This window comes from Rhinoraja longicauda, chromosome 11 (genome assembly GCF_053455715.1).
Source record: "Rhinoraja longicauda isolate Sanriku21f chromosome 11, sRhiLon1.1, whole genome shotgun sequence".
Lineage (NCBI taxonomy): Eukaryota > Metazoa > Chordata > Chondrichthyes > Rajiformes > Arhynchobatidae > Rhinoraja > Rhinoraja longicauda.
In genome coordinates, this window is record NC_135963.1 from 27,609,117 (window position 1) to 27,635,770 (window position 26,654).

At 38.3% G+C, this 26,654-nt stretch overlaps 1 protein-coding gene across 1 annotated transcript in view; it reads left to right on the top strand.

Moving 5' to 3' along the window:
- faf1 (Fas (TNFRSF6) associated factor 1) overlaps window positions 1-23,692 on the top strand; it is a 208,424-nt gene extending 184,732 nt beyond the window's left edge. The window contains exons 18-19 of the mRNA XM_078408556.1: window positions 3,403-3,618; window positions 22,749-23,692. Of these exons, the coding sequence (XP_078264682.1) occupies window positions 3,403-3,618; window positions 22,749-22,832 (300 nt within the window). The 3' untranslated portion in view covers window positions 22,833-23,692. The remainder of the gene's footprint in view (window positions 1-3,402; window positions 3,619-22,748) is intronic.
- The last annotated feature ends 2,962 nt before the right edge of the window (window positions 23,693-26,654 follow it).

The following is a 26,654-nucleotide window of genomic DNA, read 5'->3' on the forward strand; positions in this document are numbered from 1 at the left end:
ATTGAGTGGGACGGGTGAAAGGGTTGGTTCCAATGGTCCTGCACTTCCAGAATGCCCTGATAGTTCTTTTAATGTCACTGCTGAATAAAGGACTTTTTTATAATTACTTTATAAATGCCTTTGTATTATTGTATTCTTATAATGGCATTCTGTCATTGCCCAGCTGTCTTCCATGTACTCAACATTTATATTATGGAAAGACATTTTTTTATATTATTTACATTATGTCCTAGTTCAACAATCCCTACCAATTATTTTCTTTTGTCATATTTTGTTTTCTTTAGCATCACTTCAAATTCATTTTTGTTCACCCGTTTCATTGACCTTGTTCCTATTGTCCCTTGTGTGGTAAATTCGATTCCATCTGTGTTTCACTAGCTCCCCTTACTATGTTTGAGAACTCCTACTGCCCATTAAGCCTAATGTATTGCATTTTAGAACCAGAAAAATGTGGAAAATGTTTTTTTGAGTTGTGGAAAAGCAATTTTGATTTTTTACATTGGCTCACTCCATTGCTCTCTAAGACTCCATCCCCCTATTCCCAATTCCTTTGTCTACGCCGCATCTGTGCCCAAGATGAGGTGTTTCATACCAGAACATCTGAGATGTTCTCATTCATTAAGGAAGGGGGGTTCCCCTCTTCCATCATAGATGAGGCCTCCTTGGTACCCCGCAGCTCAACTCTTGCTCCCCCTTCCCCTAGTCACAACAGGAACAGAGTCCCCCTAGTCTTTACCTTTTACCCCATCAGCCGACACATACAACACATAATCGACTGACATTTTCGCCACCTCCAGCGGGATCCCACCACCAGTCACATTTTCCCATCTCCACCCCTTTCTGCCTTCCTCAGAGTCCGTTCCCTCCGCAGCTCCCTGGTTAACTCATCCCTTCCCAGCCAAACCATCGCTCCCCAGGTACCTTCCCCTGCAACTGCAGGATATGCAACACCTGTCCCTATACCTCCTTCCTCGACTCTGTCCAGGGACCCCGACAGTCCTTTCAGGTTAGGCAGAGCTTCACTTGCACCTACTCTAACCTCATCTACTGCATCCATTGTTCAAGGTGTGGACTCTTATACGATACCAAACGTAGATTGGGTAATCGTTTTGCTGGACACCTTCGCTCAGTCCACGTGGATCTACCTGATCTCCCAGTTGCCAAACACTTTAATTCCCCTTCCCAGTCTCACACTGACCTTACTGTTCTGAGCCACCTCCATTGTCAGAGTGAGGCGAAACACAAATTGAAGTAACCTTTGCATCTCCCCCTTCCCTCACCCAAGTTGTACTAACGTCTTGTTGAATCTCATTGTTTGTAACTCATTTTCACTTTGCCCCAGCTAATAATGCCCTGTTTCCTTTATCATCGTTACTTTTTTGCTGAGTTACTCCAGCTTTTTGTGTCTATCTTCGGTTTAAACCAGCATCTGCAGTTCCTTCCTACATATTCCCAATTAACTATCCAGAGTGTTTTAGCTGGAATTGCTGTTCTAAGGTGGGCTTTCTGAGGATATAGTGTACACTGTTAATTATAATTACACATATTAAGAATGAGCAACCCCACAATGACTACTGCTGCTGAAAATGTATTTAAGATTTAACAGTAAATTTGGCATTTCCATGTTCAACATTTAGTGTTTAATTTTCTGTTGTACACTTTATTTCCCATTGTGGCTTGCCAAAATAATCCGTTCATTTTTTTAATGTGAAAATGTAACTTGCCCATGATTACAGAATATCACAAAGTGTTTAGAATGAAGCCCAAATGACATAGATGCAGAATCCAGTCAGAAAACTATGAATTGATAATCTTTTAAAATTTCCCTTGGTGGCCCGGGTATGTTATCCACATTGCATGATTTAGGACAAGATATTGTATTCAGTTCCCAGATTCTTCAGTTAGCTGATCTTCACACAGAAACCCAATTTCTCTTGATCTCTCATGTGATGAGAGCAAACAGATCATGAATCAGTTGCTGTTTCCCATTCAGCTCTATACTGACAGGTGACTTGAGAAACAATGCTGATCCCAACTGCAATGTTCCCAATTTAGGTAAGAATCTGCATCTTATTTCTTAAGTACATCGCTATCCTGCTGGAGTTCGAATGTTGAGGAGATTTTAATTTTTGGAAAAGCTTGGAAAAGCTTGCTGTCAGTCTTTACAAGCCAATTGTTCTGTGGAACATCAGTTGACTTTATTTTGCAGCTGCTAAGGGTCCAACTGCCTCTTCAGTATTGTTTGATACTGAACAGCAAATATTGAAATGACATCAGTTCATCCATGGTGTTACGTTCTGTGTTGATGCTTGATTACAAAATAGTAGTTAGCTTGTATTGCCTTTTGTTACATGGATCATTTAAAACAACTTTTTTATGAACCAATGATTTAAAAAATTTAAGTGCAACCATGCTTAGAAGTACGATCAAAGGTTTTTTTGAAACTTGAACCCTCAGTTGCAGATATGCATGCTTTCTGTAAAGAAGCATTTAGGCCAAAATTTAAATACAGCTAGATGAATTTACTTGTTTAAAAGCAAGTGCAATACGAGATGTTTACCTTCAGAAATGGATGGTAAAAGGCTTTGACTACCTGGTATCATCAATGAGTGTGCTGTTTTTTTTTGATGTTTGGATCTTGCCGACAGTTTGTTGCTTCTCATACAATAGTGTCCATTTATTCACAGCCTTTGTTTAATTACTAATTTTCAGATACAGCTGGAGATGTTCAATGTAGGAATAAAGCATTTTCCTTTATTTATTTTTGTATTGGCCGAATGGATGTTTGTTCAGCTTGATATTTGTTTTACTTTAATATTATTAACATTATCACACTAATTGTTTTGTAGAACAAAGTTGTACCCTCGTTGGGCCTTCTTTGTTAACTTCTGTGGTACTGAGAGGCCTTAGAGAATGGTAACATTGGGAGCCAATAATATGTAACTGGAAAGAGACTGTTGATATTTTTGTTCTTCAGAACCCACTATGCTCTATATTCTGTATTATTGATCATTTTGCTGGATATTTGAGGAATTATACAAGATTGGAAGCTTAACTGGGGAAGGGTATAAAACAATTTTTGCAGCATTATTACAAAATCTTCTTTATAAATGGAGTCATCAAAAATAGATTGAAGCTCCCTTCAGATCTTAACACTTTCCAGTAAAAACAATGGTGAAAATAAATCTGAAAATTGTTACAATTCATAGTATTTTCCATATTTATTGCAAATTTGTTCTGTATATTGTTGTATTGACTACAGGTGTATTATGTCTCATAAATGAAATGGGTAAAGGCAGGCCTTTGACCTGATAACTATTTTTCTGAAGGTCGGTGGAAAGCTGATCTCTGTGCTTGCATTTATTTGAGGACTTGCTCAGGTTTTTTTTTAAATTTGTCTAGGCTATTCGATTGTCCCTTGAGCAGTCATTACCTCCAGAGCCAAGGGAGGAGAGCTCTGAACTTGTCAGTAAGCTACGTATCAGAACACCGCGTGGGGAATTCTTTGAACGACGTTTCTTAGCAAGCAACAGACTCCAGGTTGTCTTTGATTTTGTGGCTTCCAAAGGCTTCCCAAAGGATGAATATAAACTACTCAGCACCTTCCCCAGAAGAGATGTAAGTGTATCGTATTATCTTTTCATGAGCATTCTACATTTTAATTTAATGTACATTCAGTTTGGAAAGATTAAAACCAATGTTGCAGGAGTATGGGCAGGGCTTTGCAGAAGCATTCAAGTCGTAAACTTGCTGGTCATTCTGTGCCAGTCTTTTTCTGACTGCTCAGATGTTGAACTCGTCGTGCAGGAACAACAGCTTAATTCATGCAATATGGAAAATGACTGTGATGGACAAATGTGAGTATCAGGTAACAATTTTCATATTAATCAAGTTTACCTGAGTTTCTTGGTATTCTTTTGAATGTGTAAATGTATTAATATTTGTTTAAAATGTTTAAAATCTTATTTGTTTGAGTTCATGTCAAGACACTTTTGGAAACTCCAATTCAAAATACACCTGGATGCTTTGTCAATGAGCAAAGCCCCTACCTGAGATTCGACAAATATATTTTCGGTGGCACAGTGATGCAGCTGGTAGAGCTGTTGCCTCACAGCACCAGAGACCAGGATTTGATCCTGACCTTGTGTGCTATCTGTGTGGAGTTTGTGCATTCTCCCTGTGACTGCGTCAGTTCCATGCTTCGGTTTTCTCCCACATCCCAAAGACATTCAGATTTGTAGGTTAATTGGCCTCTGTAAATTGCCCGTAATGTGTAGGGAATGGATGTGAAAGGTTTGATAACATAAAACTAGTGAGAATGGAAGGTCTATAGTCAGCGTGGACTTGCTGGGCCGACGTACCTATTTCCATGCTGTGTTATATCATTAATTTTTAGAAAGAAACTTGCTTTTCCCTTTGTTTTCTTTTCTGAAATTTGTAGCTGAACTATCAATGAATGTGAAGAGAAGGATGGAGTAACACTTTTGTTGTGAATGCTCAGGTTTGATATTAATGTTTAATAGAGATGTGGCCAGCCAGAACTTCGGTTGAGAAAATAGTAATGATTTATTACTGTCAAATGTATCAAGATACAGTGAAAAACTTTGTTTTATGTGCTATCCTGTCAAATCATACCATATATAATTACAATCAAACAGTATGCAAATGCAACAGATAGTGCAAACAGAAAACTAAACCGACTGTAAAATATAGTGTTGCAGCTAAAGAGAAAGTGATATTTTTAAAAGTGCAAGGGCCACAATAGGAGATCAGGAACACATCCATAAGCTTTTGAAAGCACCATTCAAGAGTCTGATAACAGCGAGGAAGAAATTGTTCCAGAAACTCGTGGTATGTGCTTTCAATTTTGTGTATCTACTACCCAATGGTAGAAGTGAGAAGAAAGAATGACCAGGTGTGAGTGATCCTTAATTATGTTAGCTGCTATCCCGAGACAGTGTGAAGTGTGGGTGGGGGAGGTGGCTAGTTTGCATGATAGACAGGGCTGCATCTGCAACTCTGCAATTTTTTGTGGTCTTGGGCAGACCAGTTGCCAAACCACGCTGTGATCCATCCCAATAAGATGCATCGGTAGTAATTGGTAAGAGTCATTGGAGATGTGCCAAAATTTTTTAGCCCTCCGAGGAAGTTGATATGACTTAGTATCAATGTGGTTGCACCAGGACAAATTGTTGCTGATATTTACACAGGAATTTTAAACTATGAACCATCTCTCCGCTTCTGTACCTTTGATGCTGACTGGGGCATATACACCAACCTGTTTCCTGAAATCAATAACTAGCTTCTTTGTTTTTAGGTCACTCCAAGTGCAATAGATCATTGATGGTGCATTGGAAAATATCTGAGTAAGCATTTATATCAGTAGCCCTCAGCATACTATTGAATTGCAGTGGCTTAAAATGGCCTGATTTACAGTTTACTGTTATTCACTCAACACCTTACAGTACAAAGCATCTTCTGCTTGTAAAGCTTCAAGGAGGAACTTGAGGAAGTTTTGTATTCAATTTAAATCCATAATCCTGCGAATTCCTTCGTTCTTCCTTTCCAATTATTTTGGCTTGTATCCACCAGTGATCTCTGGAATTACATCTTATTTACCTTAGAAAGGTCCTGGATGAAGCCATTTCCATCTGTGTGAGAAGGGTAGATCAAGATAATTCCATAAAGCCACTGAAAAGTGTTGGCAGCTGGCCTAGCCAACAGTCAGTTAAAAAATATTTACTATTATTATTGAATGCTTATAACAAAATAATAAAAACAACATTAAAAATGAAGGGAAAATAAATTTAAAACAAAAAGCATATGAACACTTAAAATGACTTAAAAGCACTAGTCAGTGGAAAACTCCCTGTCAGTAGGTTCCCCAGGATGAGCACTAAGAAATTAAATTCACTTTCGAAATGGAATTGCAACATTTCACTGCATTATTGTTCCTAACACAGGCCAATAGAAGGCATCATCATTGTGAGCATAAAGGGCTGGATCAGGTTAGATTTAGCTTGCCACCCATGGTGCCTTCCTCCATGCACTTACCTGGACGGAGAGTGAAGGTCAAATGCGTTGAGCTGCTATACACAGGATTAATGTGATGAATGTAGTGCAGCCTCGAGAACATTGACAACTGAGGCCTTGCATTTGTATCACCCTGACACCATGTGGCACGAGACAAGTTTGAGATAGAGTGTATGTCCTTTGAAGATTTGAAGCTGTTTTTAAAAATTATTTTACAAATGATATTTAGAGGCATTTAAAAGTTTGTACTAAATTTAAATGTCAAAATTATTTTTTAAATTAACTAAAAGCACCAATAAATTATTAGAATATGTAAATAATAATGTACATTTTACCTCTTTATGTATAGATATGGAATTCCCAATCATGTGCATGGGAACTCCAATCCTACACTAAGTCCGGCTGGTTTAGAAGGAATAAGGCACATTGCCCAACATGAATCTCTTTGATTAGCAGTTTGTCCATCCTAAGTCTGGGAGAAGCTAAATAATTTGGCTCAATATTTTTTGTTTGCCAAGAGGTTACATTTCATTCTTAATTTGTTATTTATAGAGCTTGGTCACAATTGGCTTACAGGGGATTCCTTCATAAAGGCACTGTTTTTAAAAGAATGATTTTGAACTGATTTCTCAACAGCTTCTAGATTTGGAAATGAGCAATGAAAGGAAAGAAGTCCTATTCTATGAAGCTAACCGATTCCCAATCGCAGCGGGGCAACCCACATGGCCATTCGCGTTTATTCAGTATTATTCAGCTCAACTGTTGCTTTTGAATGCAAATCTTCATTTGTGTTTGTGGCAAATGTTTTTCCTGAAAATCTACAATTCAATAGAATGTAGCCTCGCTATAGTTCATTTGTTCCAATAATCATTTATTTCTACTTTACTGTTGTAAGTCATCATAAACTAGAAAAAAAACTCCATGCATTCATATTCTGCCTGATCCTCGTCAAATAATCATTGTCACTAACATCTCAGTGGAGTCCTTCCTGGTCACTCTTCCTTCTCCCCACTCCCCTTGGGCAGAAGATACAGAAGCTTGAAAGTGCGCAACACCATACTTGGGAACAGCTTCTTTTCCTCTGCTATCAGGCTTCATCATAAGCTAAGGTACTATTTAATTTACCCCTACCTCATTACAAACATTGGACCTTGTCTATGGTGCACTACAATGATGAGAATATTATCCTGCACTCTATCTTCCCTTTTGCTCTATCATTAGACTTGAGATTGACTTGATTGTATTAATGTATAGTATCTGATCTGATTGGATAACATGCAAAACAAAGGCTTTCACTGTACCTCAGTATACATGACAATAATAAATCTAAACCCAACTGTCTTAAGTAAATTAGCAAAGTATTGGTCCTTTTGCTTCATTGTTGCTTATTTCCAATGTATTCTTATGCCTAACTGTTGGTACTGCACCAATTTCTTTTTACTGGCACATTCATATTTTTAGTTGGAAAGCTTGATTTATTTAATGTCACCTACTTAAAGCTTATTGGAAGCAAACATCTAAACTATCAGACTTGGAAAAATACTGGAGACACCAGAGATATTGGCAAAATAGCAAACTGCTGCTGGCAGAACTGTACACAATTGACGACTTGATTGTAATCATGTATTGTATTTCTGCTGAGGATTGCATGCAACAAAAAAGCTTTTCACTGTACCTCGGTACACATGACACTAAACTAAACTAAACACCTGTGGAGGCAAAGGGAAGGTTGACGTTTTGGATTAAGAACCGGCACCAATCTAATGTAGGGTCTCAACCCAAAACATCAACCATCCCTTTGCCTTGAAAAATAGTCTGATAGGTCTGTATATTTTCTGTATATTTGACCTTGAAGCCAGTTACAAGGTTGGAACAATGTTTTTATTACTAATCTTTATGATTTTTACACATGAAGGGACTGTAAAAAGGCAAGAATTCAGCATGGTAGTCAGCTTTATGATAACACTGCATTCTGCAAGGTTTTATTAACTAAAAATAATATATTATTTGTACAATAGTGGCTGAATCACTTTTAAAATGACACACATCTGTCTCTTCAGTGTGGAGCTCAGGGTCTTATTTGGTGTTTTCAAGCAGCGTCTGCTTGGATTGCTTGAAGAATCAGCAGCTGGCAGGAAGATTACCTACAGGGAAAGCTAGCTAGGCACCAAACCACATCGCTTTGGACCAGTTTCAAAAAAGTGCCTTTGGACATTAACTACATACGGAAAAATCCTCATACCTTTACCAAGTATTATCATATAGATTTTCAACTAATGATTTAATAAATATTTGCACATAAATTTCAGATGCAAGCCATCTGTTTCAAAAATAGTTTACATACCATGAGTATGTTTGTGACATTGTGAGGAAAATTATTCTCTTCAGTTTTTAAATCCCTTGACTTTTCATTATTCAGGTACATTTGCCACTTTAATGATGTCCCATGATCAGTCCAAAATCTGTTTTGAATTAGTTTACAGGTCTATGTAAGAACATGGTTTATTTTGTCGTTGTTACTGGATACTTTAAATTGAAGAGAAACTCATCAGTTTTCACAAAGTGGATCAATAGGAATTTTTTCCTGTAACAAACAAATAATACCAAAAATTTCAGAATGCACCATACCTGTTTGTAAACTAAATTACATTTAAATTAAGTTGTAGTACAAAGGAAAAAAAGCAAATAATCTAACTCTTATTTCATGAGGAATTTTAATACACATGTACTACATTTATTAATGTTCTATTTAAACCATGTCAATCTGTCTTTAACACGTAAATTAAAATGTTCAAAAATACGCATGAAATTAAATCATTCTAATTTAGTTACAGTTAGAAAGATAGCCTCAATTATATGGATATAATTGTATATTTTTCGGAATTGGTTTAGTGCGCTAATTTGGAAAAGTATAATTTCACTGAATAATGGATTTGGCTTTGGTAGTACACTATTGTAAGTTCATAAATATATTGTGTAGGTGCTCTGAACTGTTCAATATTTCTTCCCAATTGAAATCTAGTCTCTTTGTACCCCAGAAAATTGACCTGATTAGTCAGTTGTTTAAAGAATTGGCCATCTCATCGAGTAAAATTGACTACAAAATTTATGTATTTCAATTGCATTTTGGTCCCAAAACTGAGCATTATGTTTGTGTATGTGTTTAGCATTTCTATGTGTTTATGAATACTAGTTTGAATACATTTTTAAAAAATATTTAAAAATTAAAAGTAATACGCGAAAATAGTAATAACATTTAAAAGCCATTTGGACAGGTACATGGGCAGAAAAGGTTTAGAGGGATATGGGCCACATGTGGACAGGTGGGACCAGTGTAGATGGAGAATCTTGGTTAGCATGGGCAAGATGGGCTGAAGGACTTGTTTCTGTGTGTGATGACTATGACTATAGAAATGTTAATACATTTATATTTACTAAATTAAACCAATAAGTGAATACATTTCTGCTCGCCATTCTGAGATTTCAATAGGCTTGCTGGTCGTATGCCAAGGGAAATCATGTTTTTAGCTTGGGTTTGGGAAATATATGTAATCTGCCCGACTGGATATCATGGGAAGTCCATCAGTGCAGTGCAGATGTAGCAGTATCAGAAAGAAAGATTGGACTTCAGCCTGTGTTTGGGAGTCTCAAGCTTCAATCCATGTGCAAGTAAAAGCTGGCAGATTTGGTTATTGTGACTTAATTATCACAAAAGTTCCAATTACAAATAATTGAGATTGTTTAATATATATCATGTTTGACTTATAATAAGCATCTAAAGTTCTCTGCATGCTCTAATTCGAGTATCTTTGGTCAAAATTTCATCTCGCTCCATACTGTACGTGACTTAATGCAACAACACGAAAGATTGTTTTTGATTTCAAGGAATCTTGAACAAAATCATTTACTCAAATTTGATGCATTTTTCCACAAGAAAATTATGTTGGATCATACAGTTATGGGATACAAACGTTTTTGGTTGCAATACATGGTAAAATTGACGTCTTACTGAGGAGACACAATACTGGAATTTTGAGCAAAAAGAAAATGCTGGAGGAACTCAGAAGGTCAGGCAGCATCTGTGGAGAGAAATGGACAGACAATGTTTCGGGTTGGGACCCTTTGATTAGTTCCTCCAATACTTTGCTTTTTGACATCTTATTTAGATTGTTTTAAATAAAAATAGACATTGCAACATAGTTTATACAGTATCTCAAAACTGAACGTGCAATGATGAGTCAGAGTTAGAGAAGAATATTAAAATTTTAAATGAAAAAAATGGTGCAATAATGAGTCATAGAGAAGAATATTATAATTTGAAAGAAAAAAAAACTTTTTTCCAGGTTGCCAAGTACTTACCGCAGTACGAACAAGTTGTATCTAACACATCAGTGCCTTTCAGTTCACAATGGAACACTCTTATGTTTACTCTTCATTTGTTAATGTGCATTTTTTTATTTGTCTATTTCTTCTTCCACTGTGGATTACTGTCAGAACCCATGCTTTGCAAAATAGTTAAGCCATATCCATTATCTGTTCTTCTGGCCACACTACATTATTTACCATCTCTCTATAATTATTTTAACTTTCAAATTAAATTTTGCCTGTATATCACCGTGCTCTTCAACTTCCTTATTTAGGAATGGTATCGAAATTTAATTTACTGATAGCCTTGAAAGTATAATAGGTCACCCATAGCCAAAAGAGCAAAATATGCTGACAAAAGGAGATTATCGAAACCTATGTAAAATAAGATCATGGAAAGTTATTTACAATAGACTAGTGCGGTGTGTTAATTAAGCACACACACAAGCCAGATGAACAGAAATGCCTTGGAGCGAAGCAAAACAACAGCTTTGTTTGTTGACAGATGCTGGAGTGTTATTGTCTGTTAATTGGATAATGGTGTAAACATTTGCAAACTCAGATGTCCTTAGTGAATTCAATGTTTGAAGGGCAACAAGAGGCATGATCTCTATGTATGACCATATTTGTGTGTTCTTATACAAGCTTTCAGGTGAATACATTTCAGGCCACTGTTATCATTTAATTGGCACAATTAAGCTGAATATTAGAACACATACAGTAAAATAAATCTGATCTTGAATACAGTCTTGCTTATTTCTTACAGTATATTGAATACTGTCAAATGTGTTTATTCTGTTATCAGATATAGCTGCAGCTCTATGCAACTGGCTGCTACCATTCTTGCTCAAGTCTTCTCATTGAAGTAATCTGTAAGGATCTTAAAAGTGCCAGCTTGTTAGATATAAGCCTGCAAAATAAAAACAAAGCTGACATGTTAAAACTGAAAATCACCTTCTTTCCGATGCGTGAATGTGCTGAGATATATAAATATTTGCAATATTAATTGACATGATAGATGGATTCTGTAGAGAAAAAATATTCTGTCACACATTAGAATTAATAAGTCTTGAAATATACAATCAATTAATTTAAAGCTATCATATTCATTTTAAAATAATCAAAATTTGATCATTAAAGTTCCCTTATATTTTCATTTGAGCACAATTCACTTTTGTCCTTTGTATTTGAATTCTCAATTTAACAGCTTGCCCTCAGCTAAATGCTTCATTTAATATGAATTCAGTCACTGATCAAAATTGGTTATTGATGCCATTCATTTAACTACCTACTCCATTGACATGAATGGAGTGAACTATTTATAACTAAAGCTTGCTAAATCTATAAGACCCTCATCTCTTGGGAAAAGTACAAGATGGTTAACTACATGCAGGAATTCTAGGGAAATGAGAAAAGAGATTTAACATCCCTCCAAACTTGCTACCTTGGAAAGTAATCACAAAATATTGTCCACAGTATTTGTGCTAAACAGGATTCACAATTAAATTCATAAAAGAAAATGAATTCTGAATGGATCCTTTCTGCATAATGGGTCAGCTGTTTTTAAAACCACCAGTCAAGTTGAGACCACATATGGAAATAAACAACATTGCCATCAGAGTGCTGCCTGAATGTTAAGATACCCTCTATTTTGTAGATGTCTTTATTCTGGTGAAATTAATTTCATTTTTAAATTAAAACACTGGTTGCTTGTTTAATCTCATCCAAACATAAAGAGGCTATTGACAATAGATTTATCAAAAGACAAACAACTGGATATGCTGGAAATCAAGAATGAAAACAGAAATTGCTGGGAATGCTTATCAAGTTAGGCAGCATGTATAGAGTGAAGCAAAATTATTGTTTCAGATTGATGACCTATCATCAGAACTTAGGAAATTTAGAAATTGAACATAATTTCCAACTTTTCCAAAGATGCATCATTGCCTCAACATTTTTTTTAAAATCTTTCTTGGCACAATATTACATCTCATCTCCAAGAGACCTCCTGTGGGATTTGAACTAATTTTAAGAACTAATGGGAAACTATTCAACTGTACAAACTAAGGCAATTACACTTCAAAACCAAGTTCTCTGGAACTTTAGTAGTTGAGCTGTTAAATGCAGACAACAATTTTATTAGTGTATGCTCAGTGACCAGGCTCCAAAACGTCATCAGCTCATTTCCTGAAGCATGAGATTTATTATTGTCACATGTACATGTACCAGGATACAATTTTTAAAAATCTTTGTTTTGCGTGCTTTCCAGGGAAATCATATCTAATGTTCTTCAGACTGATGTTAGGGGAGTGGGCAGTACAGAGATAAAATGTAGTCAGAGACAGTAATACTGGTTGGAGAACTGGGAAGGGGGAGGGGATGGAGAGAGAGCGAAAGCAAGGGCTGCTTGAAGTTGAGAATAAACCGATGGGTCCGCAATTAGCTGAAATGGAATAGTCATGCTTTTTGTGGATATTTGGGCAGCCTTTCATGTTGTCTTGCTACTGTGGTAGAACAGTTATGCACAATAACATTTTAAATTTTGTGACTTACCCTGATGGGAATAATCTCTGGTATAAAAGATTTCTGAAATAGAAAGTTTTTATTTCTCAAGGATGTTCCTGGTATGGTGGATGGTTGGCATGCAATTGCCTCCATTGGATTAGCTTTAATGTTGTAATGCATATATTAGTTCAAGATGAGCAGTGCAGAATAGATTTTTTTTGTGCTAATTGTTACCAAGATTCTTTTTTGTGGTGAAGTGTTTGGTCAAATCTTTATTTTAAATTATCTATATACTAAAACTCTCGTTTGTTTGTTTATTTATGACTGAACTACAGCCAAAACGGTACACGATAGCTTGACAATTTTAGGCCCATCTTACTCACCATCGTCGCTTTAATGGTAATGCAAGTAGTTTTATTGAAATTGGTGTTATATTTTTTAAGTTATTCACATTTTAAAGTTTAATTTTCTCCTAGGGAGGGAGGGAGGGAGGGAGGGAGGGAGGGAGGGGGGGAGGGAGGGGGAGGGAGGTGGGGGGCAGGAGGGTGGATAAGGGGGGTTAGGGGATGGAGAGGGGGAAGTGGGGAGGGGGAGGGGGTAGGAGAGGGTGCTGCACCAATGCAGGAGAGATTTGGGCCCAACGGGTCCACTTGGTCTAGTATTTTATAATATGCCTGCATGCAAAATCTTATTCAAAACTTGCAAATTCCAATATGGTCAGCTGGAATTTCTTCGTATTTGAATTATTTTGTGCATTCCTTGCTTTATGGAACAAGGAGGAGGAGAGGAGAAAGGGTCCAGAATACTTTAAGAATCTTCACAGAGTTAATCAAATTGCAGAATGTCATATAACTTATTTACAGGATAATGCTTCCTTAAACAGGAAATAAAATTAATGATTTAGCACATAATTATATTTTAAGATGCAACATCTTTTGCGAGTATTTTGACAAAAGCTGTATGTTATGAAGTATGTTTAGTGATTTACTGCATTTATTTGTCATACCTTGATTTTACATACTTTAAGTTGGATTCAAGTGAAACCAAGCCATATTGCATATGCTAGTAATTAGAAACATTGAATCTTAGCTTTTTGATATGTATATCTATCAAAAAATTACATTTTATTTGTGGTATAGACGTTGGGAGGTCACGTTGCAGTTGTATAAGACGTTGATGAGACCGCATTTAGAATATTGAGTTCAGTTCTGGGCACCATGTTATAGGAAAGATATTGTCAAGCTTGAAGGGGTTCAGAAAAGATTTACAAGGATGTTGCCAGGAATAGATGGTTTGAGCTATAGGGAGAGGTTGAGTAGGCTGGGTCTCTATTCCATGGAGCGCAGGAGGATGAAGGGAGATCTTATAGAGGTATACAAAATCATGAGAGGAATAGAACGGGTAGATGCACAGTCATTTGCCCAGAGTAGGGGAATCGAGGACCAGAGGACATAGGTTTAAGGTCAAGGGGAAAAGATTTAATTGGAATCCGAGGGGTAACTTTTTCACACAAAGGGTGGTGGGTGTATGGAATAAGCTGCCAGATGAGGTAGTTGAGGCTGGGAATATCCCATTGTTTAAGAAACAGTTAGACAGGTACATGGGTAAGACAGGTTTGGAGGGATATTGACCAAGCAAGTGGGGCTAGTGTAGCTGGGACATTGTTGGCGGTGTGAGCGAGTTGGGCCGAAGGGCCTGTTTCCACACTGTATCACTCTATGACTCTAATTAAATTCAACAGATCCAGAATGTAGACACTAAAAGCTGGAGTAACTCAATGGGACAGGCAGTGTCTCTGGAGAGAAGGAATGGGTGACGTTTCGGGTCGAGACCCCCCTTCTGACCCCCCTTCTGAACCCCCCAGCGGCCTGTCCCGTTGAGCTACTCCAGCTTTTTGTGTCTATCTTTGGTTTAAACCAGCATCTGCTGTTCCTTCTTCCACAGATCCAGAATGTAAATGTTTCAGAAGAACTATTTACAGAAACACTTAACAATTCTACATATCATGCTTTCAAAAGAACTCACCATGTCAGATTATTTTTCCTTGAACAATGAGCTAGATGGTGCTGCGAGCCAGCTAGCAGTTTCACACTAAACCACAGGCGAACTACAGTATGCTCAGCATTGTGCTCCATTTCTTTGTGAGTACAGATGCATCTGACCTCTTTCTATATGAACAAGATCCATGTTCATAAAGTGATAAAAACCTAGATTAGAATAGATGGTTAGGCAGACAATGTGTCATAGTTGCATTATAAGGGAAGTGGTCGACCCCATTGTGGTAATCAGTGAGCATATCTGCAGCAAACGTGGGCTACTTAAGGAACTTTTAACGTAAGATAGCCGAGGCGAGTACCAAGCTCCAAACACTGCGACACATCAGGGAGGGGGGGGAATTACCTGGAAATGATGTAGAAGCAAAGAACAGATGTTGGTTAATACAGAAAAGGAGACAAAGTGTTGGAGTAACTCAGCAGGTCAGGCAGCATGTCCGGAGAACATGAATAGGTGACATTTCGGATTGAGACCCTTCTTCAGAATGATTGTTGGGGGTGGAGAACGGAATGAGATGGGGTAGGACCCAGTGGTTTTGATCCATATAGCTATTAATGAAGCTTCAGAGATAGGGCCATGAAGGAGGTTCCGCTGAGGGATTATGAGGATCTTGGGGCAAAATTGAAAAGCAGAATCACAAAGATGATAAACTCCAGATTATTACCTGAGCTACGTGCAGGTTGGAAAGGGCGGATAGGATTAGAGAGGTAAATGTGCAGCTCAAAGCTTGGTATGAGTGAAATGGGTTTTGTTTCATGAGATGCCAAGACCAGAAGTGTGGTTGGAGAGAAGTGTTCCATTGGGATGGGTTCTGTAGCGGCCAGCTTCTCGTCTATATCAATTAGCTCCCAAGCTGCCACTTGCATAGACCGGGTCAGCGATAAGCGTAATGACTCAAACAAATAATAACAGAGATCCTCCTTGACGTTTAATAGTTAGTCTTCTTTATTTGAAGGTGCAATAAACATATTGGCATATCTCTTGTCATCGACTGGTTATTAATTGCTAGGTAAAATTCCATATCTTACCACAGTTTATGCGATCGATACTGGTTGCCAGATATAACTTCGACACAGTTTGTATTAATCTTCTAGTTAATAAAACTTACAGGCGATTACATCATGGCTGATAAATCTTTTGGTGGAGCTTCAAGCTGACCCTCTGTCAGCATCTCCCAGCTCACACACTCTCCCAGCACGTACCCAACTGCCCGTACTCTGGCTCCGCCCAGCCCCTACGTAAGCATTGCATTAACTCTATAGTGTCCAAACTACAGCAGGATACAAGGTAATAATATCAATAAGCAAAAATAACTCATAACTGCAAAATGGCTCCTACAGGTTCCATGTGATTCATGCTGAGGTCAATGTTGGGGTGAATTACATAACTAGGATTGTAAATACTGCTTTAAACTCGCTAGGAGTGGAAGATTTAACGAATCAGGAGGAAATGAAAGAGCAGTGGTACGGAGGATGTGATCAGAGAGAAACTGACAGTTGTAGTGTGACATGCCAGGATGGAAGGAGCAAATCCACAGTTGCAATTAACTAAAGAAAAATCAAAGCTTAATGTTCTTTATGATGCATTTGCAACAAGACAGCTGAGTTGATAGCACAAATGAGTATGATGCTATAACTATTACAGGTTCGTGGTTACAATATGAGAATAGGTACTCAATATTCCAGTTTAGACATTATTTCAAAGGAACAGGCCCAAGGGGAAAGGTGAGGTGGTGCGCTGTTAATCAGGGAAGGTACAGATTCAGGGATTCAGATTAGTTTATTGTCATAATGAAATTCATGTTCATATGATGCACATAAAATAAACAGTATACATACAGCAATGGTAAAGACAACAATCAATACAATGACAAGTGCAAAACAGCCAATGGTGCAAACATTGTAGTGCAGCCCAAAGCAGTCCAAAAAGAAATACCGAAGTACAATAATAGAGTAACTGACGAGTATGTGGCAGCACCTCCAGGAAAGAGGTGATTGGTTCAGCAATGAAGAAGAAGCTGTTCTTAAGTCTAGACATCTGTACTTTCAAGCTGCTAGTAGGTAAAAGAGAGAAAAAGGAATGGCCACAGTGACAGATATCCATGATGATATTTGCAGCCTTACTGATGCAATACATCTTGAAGATGGACTGAATGGAAGGAAGTGAAGAGCCTGTGACGGATTGGGCTCTGCTCGCCACTCTCTTCAAGTTTAGTCAGTGAAAAGCAGAGCAATTGCCATAGCAGGCTCGGGTGCATCCCGCCAGAATACTTTCCATAGCGCATCTGTAGAGGTTTGAGAGAATCTTCATTAACATCTCAGCTGGTGTGAACTGAGGCTTACTTCCTCTCTCTTGACCACTCCAAAGGCCTGCTGACAACATGTGATGTCAAAGGCCTTCCAACCGTTTCCAAATGTCTTTTGGATATGGTTTGAACATATGATGTTCCTTCTCGAACTGTATTTGGGATTCTATCATATTGTGCTCACCTCAGGGATTTTTTAACCACAAGATCCCTGGATTGAAAACAGAGCGTTGAATAAATGGGTCCTTTTCGCCCTTGAAGGAGGTAACTAGAAGCATCAGTTCTGCAGGGATCAATTCTTGCCACAATTGTTCCACTGTTTACATTAATGACCTGGAGGAAGGAAGAGTGTCTAAGATTTCCAAAGTTACCAATGATACAGAAATGGGTGGAAGAGCATGAAGTAATAATGTTGTTGTGATTCTGCAATGGGATGTAATTAGATTGGATGAATGGGCAAAAAACTGCAAATGGAGTTTAGTGTTGGGATGTGTGAGATTAGAGAAATCAAAAGACAGATTATTATCGAACAGCAGAGGGTTTTAGATGTTGTAGTGCATGAATCACCAAAGGCTAGCAAATAAGTCTAACATGTAGTTAAGAAAGAAATAGCACATTGACCATCATTGCAAATAAAGGTTTTATTGCATTATTCAGAGTGTTAGGGAGACCTCACCTGGAATATTGCGTGGAATTTAGGTTTCTTTACCTGAGAAACAAAAAGTATGAAAATTGGAGGCGGGAAAGAGCAGATTCACTGGGCTGATTCCTGAGATGAGATAGTTGTCCTACTTAGAGAGACCTAATAGATTGAGATAGTATTCCTTATAGCATAGAAGAATGAAGGTTAACCTTATTCAAACGTATAAGATCCTATGGGGTAGGAAAGAACTGCAGATGCTGGTTTAAATCGAAGGTAGACACAAAATGCTGGAGTAACTCAGCGGGACAGACAGCATCTCTGGAGAGAAGGAATGGGTGACGTTTCGGGTCGAGACTCATCCTATGGGGCCTTGACAGGATATATGTTAGGAGCTATTACGGCAAGAGAGTTTTGAACAAGAGGACATAACTACAAGAACAGAGGCCGGGCGTTTAAAACTGAGGTACAAATACATTTTTTATTGCAGAAGGTGGTGAATCTGGAGTTCTCTGCCCTGAAGGGTGGTGCAAGCTGGATCATTAGAAGTATTTAAATGAAGATGGATAATTATTTGATAGATTGAGGAATAGAGGGTTATGGAGAAATAGCACAGAAGAATTGAGCTCAGCAATTGGCATGATCATGTTAAATGGTGAGGTAGGCTTATGGGACTTGATGGCACACTCCTGCTATTGTGTTTTTGTGCGTTCTCTGCCTCTCTTGAGTCGCCATTGAAGCTTCATCATCACTTGCGGCCTTCTGCAGCTTGGCTGTGGCAACAAAGCCTCTAGGACAATGGGAGACCCAGTCACGATCAGTCAGTGTGACCGCCAGATCGAGCAGGAGGCAGCTGCTTAGACCAGGATAAAAGATCCAGCATAATGTGTAGAAAGTTTAATTTGAGCTATTGGTATATCTAAATTGGGGCCTTTATTTCTTATTAACTATTACATTAAAAATTGTGAACACATTAAGCTTTATTTATACTACCTAATTAAATTCTACGGTGCTAGTATTTTCATAAAGTTTGGGTACAGCTGTAGACTTTAAAGATAAGTCAATTGAATATAGCTGAATAGCATTCCAATAATCAAACAGTTCTGTTCCGAAGAATGATGATAGTTCATTCTGTAAAGTGAATATGAATTGTTTTATCATCCCACCTGTTTGAGTGCTAAACTACAGGAATTTTTTGTATAATAAACCAGAATGACCTTTTCATCAGGTGAGTGCACTTGTACAATAGTTTGGGCGTTATGCTCGGGTTATTATGAAGCAGTGTTTAAATGTTACTTTCATTTGTTACTTAACTGGCAATTTTTTACAACTTTGGGAAAACCTCCCTAAGTTTGAATGTGAATTCAAAATGTGGCTTCTTTTTGCCTGGCAGTTTTCATATCCAGAGGAGAAATCCGGCTAAGATGGGGGGTTTTTTGTAATTATTTTTACTAATCATTGTCATGTGATTTATTAGCTTTCTTTCCTATGTGTACTATTTCCTTCTCTCATTTTCAGCAATTATTTCTGGGAGGATCCTTTCTCCTGTATCTACAGATTTTCTGATAAAACAGACATATGCAGAAGTGGTTGAAATAACAGCAACTAATCTGGCAGCTCTTAAGAGTTGTGTGTATATGTTTGTATTTTTGGAATAACTTACAAATAGGGGACTTGCATCATTTAATATAATTCCAGCATTTGTGTCAGGTTATCCATTATTCCTTGCAGTTTGTATTTTCACATGATTGTGTGGCAATGATTTCTATTAACTTTTATGTTGGATGTCTGTACTGGCAGCATTGATATTCCTGAATGTACAGGTCTCCAAACCTCTTGTGGCTAATTGGTAAAGTCCCTATCATATATACTTTGTATTTCATGAAAAATGGCAAAATGCTGCAGATCACCAAACATAGTTTCAATTGATTTTCCTATTTTTGAAACATGCAGAAGTCCTGTTGCATACTGCTTCTAATTCAGTATAATGGAAAACCATAGCTCCTGTGCCCAAGTTTCTATCTACATTGATTAACATTTATCCATATGTGTAAGATGATGGATGTATAAATTTCAGGCCATTCCATGACTCACCAGTTTAGATAAAAACAGTGTGCCGCAACTGAAGGAGTTCCTGCTCATGGTGTAGAGTGATCTATGGCCATGCACTGGCATCCAATACAGAACTATTAAAGCCCCTTTATTAGAGTCATAGAGCTGTACAACTCGAAAGCAGGCCCTTCAGCCCATTGTCCATGCCTACCAAGTTAGCATATTGGGCCAGTCCCATTTGTCTGCACTTGGCCCAAAGCCCTCTAAACCCTACCTATCCGCATATACACCGATGAGCCAAAACATTATGACCACTGACAGGTGAAGTGAATAACATTGATTATCTTATTACAATGGCACCTGTCAAGGGGTGGGATATATTAGGCTGCAAGTGAACAGTCAGTTGATGTGTTGGATGCAGGAGAAATGGCAGGAGTAAAGACTTGAGTGACATTGACAAGGGCCAAAATGGTATGGCCAGACGACTGGGTCAGAGCATCTCTGATATAGCAAGGCTTGTGGGGTGCTCCCAGTCAGCAGTGGTGAGTACTTACCGATAGTGGTCCGAGGAGGGACAAACCACAAACTGGCGACAGGGTGTTGGGCGCCTAAGGCTCATCGATGCGCGAGGGCAACGAAGGCTATCCCGTTTGGTCCGAACCGACAGAAGGTCTACAGTGACACAAGTCACAGAAAAATTTAATGGTGGTCACGGGAGGAATGTGTCACAATACACAGTGCATCGCACCCTGCTGCGTATGGGGCTGCGTAGCCGCAGACCGGTCAGAGTGCCCATGATGACCCCTGCCCACCGTCGAAAGCGCCTACATTGGGCACGCGAGTGTCGGAACTGGACTTGGGAGCAGTGGAAGAAGGTTGCATGGTCCGATGAGTCCCGTTTTCTTTTAGATCACGTGGATGGCCGTGTACGTGTGCGCTGTTTACCTGGGAAAGTGATGGCACCAGGATGCACTGTGGGAAGATGACAAGCCGGTGGAGGGAGTGTAATGCACTGGGCAATGTTCTGCTGGGAAAACTCTGGGTCCGGCCATTCATGTGGACGTCAATTTGACACGTGTCACCTACCTAAACACCGTTGCAGACCCGGTACACCTCTTCATCGCAATGGTATTCCCTGATGGCAGAGGCCTTTTTCAGCAGGATAATGCACACTGCGTACATTGTTCGGGAATGGTTTGAGGAACATGATGAAGTGGTCACAGTGTTGCCCTGGCCTCAATTCTCCAGATCTCAATCCAATGAGAATCTGTGGGATGTGCTGGATCAACAAGTCCGATCCACGGCGGCTCCACCTCACAACTTACAGGACTTGAAGGAGCTGCTGCTAATGGTTTGGAGCAAGGTACCACAGGACACCTTCAGGGGTCTTGTAGAGTCTGTGCCTTGGCGGGTTGGCGCTGTTTGGCGGCACACGGAGCACCAACAAGCATATTAGGCAGGTGGTCATAATGTTTTGGTTCATCAGTGTATATATTAGTGTCTTTTTAAATTCTTCATTGTTTCAGCTTCTTTTGCTTCGTTTAGCAACTCATTTCAGATATAGACTACCCTCTGTGTGAAAAAATGGCCCCTGACGTTTCTCTTAAATATCTTCCCTATCACTTTAAACCTATGCCCCCTTGTTAAAAAACTATGAGTTTTAACTTTACCCTTATGATCTTGTTATACCTCACTGAGGTCACCCCTGCTCCAATGCTCCAAAGAAAAAAGTCCCAAACGCTTTCTTTATCACACTGACTTGCTGCCTTTAGGGATCCATGCACCTGTACTGCCGTATCTCACTGTTCTGCAAAACTCTCCAGGGTTTTGCTGTTTATTATGCAAGTCCTGCCCTTATTTTATGTACTAAAGAGCAATACTTCACCCTTGCCAGAGTTAAATTCCATTTGCGATTCCTTGGCCCACCTTCCCAACTGATCTAGATCTTGTTGTAAACTTAGATATCCTTTTTCACTATCTGCTGGAGCACTACCATTTACTATCATCTGCAAATTTACTAACAATATTAATTACAACATTCAAACCATTAATATATATAACAATCAACAGTGCGTACAGCACCGACCCTTACGGCACAACACCGGTCACAGGCCTCCAATCAGAAAAACAACTCTCCACAACTACCCTTTGACTTCTTCCTCCAAGTGAATTTTGAATCAAATCAACTAGCTTACTTGGATTCCATGCAGTCTAACCTTTGGGACAAGCCTAACATGCGGGACCTTGTCAGAGGCCACGCTAAAGTACATATAGACAATGCCCATTGATACAGTTCATTTCTTTGCTTCAGAGAGAGGTTGAATAAGATTCAAAGAATATCCGCATCCATTGAAGGAGGAATTGATATATCAACTTCCCTGATCTCCCCATGTGTACTGTAAAATCATTCCGGCAGGGAAGTAGGGGAACAACAAACTTGTCTTCAGGACTAGATATTGGTCTATGAGTTATGTATTCTGACATATTTCTGTATGGAAGTGAAGTATGGATCATGTACCGCTATTTAGTACGTCACTGAGCAACTTCCTAACAGAAAGGAACAACGAATAATTATAGTTGCAATGGTGCAGAAAAGAGCAAGTTTAATGTGTAAATAATGTGTAAATAATGCTTACTTCTGTGTGGAAAATGAGACCGTTCTTGTTAATCATACAAATAAAACTGAATTAGTAAATACCCATACCTTGTTTAAAGATCTGTTTTAATGTCAATTAAATAATTAGCTGGTTTAACATTTTGCCTGAAAATAATATTTATTCTCTTTTACAATAGGTATCTCAGTTTGATCCAACTGAAACATTGCTGGAGGTGAAACTCTATCCTCAGGAAACTCTCTTCCTGGAAGCAAAGGAATGAATTCATCCTTGGGACTCTGGCTTCCCAGATAGTTGATATAAGCTCAGCTTAAGTCTGAAAGTTGCAAGATCCACTTTTTTTTTGTCCAGCTACATGCCACAACTATCTGCCTCTTTCAAAAGCCCAAAATCAACATCATCATTGTAAAACGCCTGTATGCTGCCAACCTCAGAAGAAATGTAGATGTTTACAAAGATATATAGGAGGAAAGCAATCTGTGATGAACACTGACTTACAACCTTCACACTATTCTGGCCTATGTTTATTCATCAATGCACTATTCAAAGGTGAAGTGAATTATATTGGTTAGAATTGGTTTCCCTGTACCCATTCAACCACAAAATCTGTAATACAACCAGTTTTTGGAGCAAGTGCTTTGATTTGAAATTCTGTATTTGTTTTAATTCAATACATACTTGAGACAATGCTCATAAATGTGCACAATTCCATGTCTGGATTTCTACTTAAAGCCTAATTTATAATGTCACAGTAGGCATGGGGTATTTCTTGGTCATTGAGATTTAATGCGATAATTTGGAAGGTGTATGATTTTCATACAGTACGATTTTCTTATTTGGTTTACAACTTCAGTAAAATGTAAGTGGAGTATAATTTTCCATTTGTAGCCATCTTTCAAATTAAACCTGTCTTTTCCTTTCAGGTGGTTACAGAAATAAATTATTGTTGGTTTATATTACTTCCATCAGAAAAGGTCAGGAATAAACTGGTGTGTAAAAAAGACTAGTCAAAATTTTTATGCTTAAAACATATTATGAGATTAAGTGTGTACGAAAAAACTGCAGATGCTGGTTTAAATCGAAGGTAGACACAAAATGCTGGAGTAACTCAGCAGAACAGGCAGCATCTCTGGACAGAAGGAACGGGCGACGTTTCAGGTCAAGACCTTTCTTCAGACTGATTAAGTTATCTTTTGCTAAGGCCCCCTGCATTATATGCCTTACAGATCACCTGGCCTTTAGTGGTTATCCATTCTTCCCCATAGCACATTCCATTCTGAGTAGACAAATTATTGTAGATGTAAATATAGTAGCTTTTGTTTCTTTCTCCAAAGCAATTTCCTAACATGCTAATTGCATTGTAAAATGTCAATGGCTATAAGTTGCTTTAGAGTATCCCAAAATGGTGAAAGACGGTTTCTAGTATTATGGAAAATGCTATAAACTATTATTAAGGACACTGGGCAAAGTCAGCATGAATTTATAAAAGAAAAATCACGTTTGATAAATCTGTTTGAATTATTTGAGGATTGATAAGGTACAACAGGCATTAATATATTTGGACACCCAATGATGATTAAACAAAATTAGAGCTCAGGGTATTGGGTGTAAAATACTGGTCTGGATTGTCAATTGGTTAATGAGCAGAAAACATTGCACCTGAATTAATTAATTGTTTACGGGATAGGCGATATGACAAATTGAACACTACAGGAATTGGTGTTGAATTGATTTGAATGAAGAAATCAGATGTACCAGACATGGGTTCGGTGATTCAAAACTGGGTGAGATTGTAGGCTGTAAGAAGGATGCTGAGAAGCCTCAGTGATATGGGCAGCTCAAGTAAATGGACATGACAGATGAAGTTTAATGTGGAAAAATATATGGTTATACTCTTTGATAGGAAAAATTGTAAAAAGGTATTCATTTATAAATGGGATTGAAATGCATTTGTTCAAAGGGTCTTGAGAGACCTTGTACACGAACAATTGAAAGATCATGTAGGTACAGCAAGGAAGTCAAAAAGGAATTTTGGCTTTAATTGCAAGTAAATTTGAGTCCATGAGAAGAAACTTCTTGCTCCAATTATATACGGCCATGGTGGTATAACATTTGGAAAATTGGTTACAAGTTTGGTGTCTATGTGTAAGGAGGGATATATAGCATTTGAGGAAAGACAGTGAATGTTCATCAGATTGATTGCTGTGACGATGAGTTCGTCATATGAGGAAAGGTAAAGCAGACTGGGCTTGTACACCAGTACCTTACATATCTCTCCCACAAGAGCACTGAAGAAATCAGTATTAAAAGACGTCATCAGTGCTGCAGTGCCAGGACCTGTTTTGAATCCTTGCTCTTCCCCTTGCTGTGCTCGTAAGAGGTCAGAGCAAGAGTTGTTCATTTGGCCCTGAGTCTGTACCATCAGTCATTAAAATAATGGCTGATAACTGCATGCTGCTGGACTGGGAACCTGTGCACCACTGCCCTCTCTGTGGCCAAAACCCAGTGTTAACATAGAGACTGCGGAGAGTTGTAAAGCTAAACAAGGTGAGAAGAAAACAGCAGCTTCCATCACATCCCCATATCTCAACACTGAGCATCCTGGCACAGCAGCAGGAATGGCAGGGCATCTGTTAACATTCAACCTAACATTCAACCTGGATGCCAGCACGGAGCAACAGGAAGGCCATGGAGGACAGAAGACAACTCGGTTTCCCAAGACTGCAGAAGGAGGCCAAGGTTCAGGCTGTGGATGTCTGTCTTAAAGTGCAGCTGGGCGTGTACCTGTGTGTTCAGACGGGTGGCCCAAGAAAACTATTATGAATCAACATTCTGCATGGTAGGGCTAACCTTGTACTCTCTTGGAATCAGAAGAATGAGAGGTGAAAACCTCAAAATCCTTGCAGGACTTGACAAGGTAGATGCAGAGACGATGTTTCTCAGAGCTGGGTTCACAGTTTCAAAATAAGGATCAGCCATTTAGAACAGAAATAAGAAAATAATTCTTCACACAGAGGCTAGGGATTTTTTGGAATTCTTTATACAATGAGGTGATGGAAGGTTCTGTCACTGCATATTTTGAAGGCATAGAGAAAGAAAGATATTTAGATGTGAAAAAAAACGGGTTGTGGGGTTAGTACAGAAAAGTGGCACTGAAATTAAAGATTAACCATTAATTTAGCAAATGGAAGGGAGGAGGGAGTAAAACACAGTTAAATCCCTCCTGGTTCTATTTCATGTTTTTGTAAAATAAATAGAAAAAATCAAGGCCACAATCAACATTGTATAGATAAATATGATATCTACTCGATATAATCTGGTGTCCTGATTTGAATGTTTGCTGATAATACGGGCAGGTAAGTGACACTTGTTTAATAGCAAATAATATGTAGTGATACATTATGGGAACAGGATAAAATCAGGAAAAAAATCTTAATTGGTGAATTAGCAAAGGAATGCAACTATAAAATGTGTTGGGAGTGCAAGAGAGAAAATTTATTTTATAATTCTCTAACCATCGCCGAATGTTTGGTTAGTTTAGTTTCATCTGGAATATATACTATTATTGGCATGTCACTAATAAGGATATTGCAAGATTAAATGCGACATGTATAGTAGAAATGGACACCAAGAGGCAAAAGGAGAAGTTATACCTGTGGGACGAAGAAAATTAAAGAGAAAACAGGCTCTCTTGTTAACATTATAAGAAGATTTTAATAGAATAATGAAGAATACAAACATAAATAAATGATGAGCCTTAAAATATACATGTGTATCACGAATATCAAATATATTCTCAAACAGAAATGTCTAACCCGATAGTGATCATTTCCAAATTAATCAAAGTTTTAAAAACAGTTGATGATTGCCTAAGTAGTTTGAAAGAAAACAGGAAGATGACACTGGGAAATCAATGTCTCAGTGGCCTGCATTCAGTTCAAACAAGTACATCAGATGGCTTGTTGCTCTGCCAAAATTCCAATGATTTTGAGAGATGTTCTCAGCAGAGGGCTCAGCAGTGTTTTATAACATGCAAAGGTTATCATGTCAAATTTATCATTGGAGACAATGAATGTAGGTAACT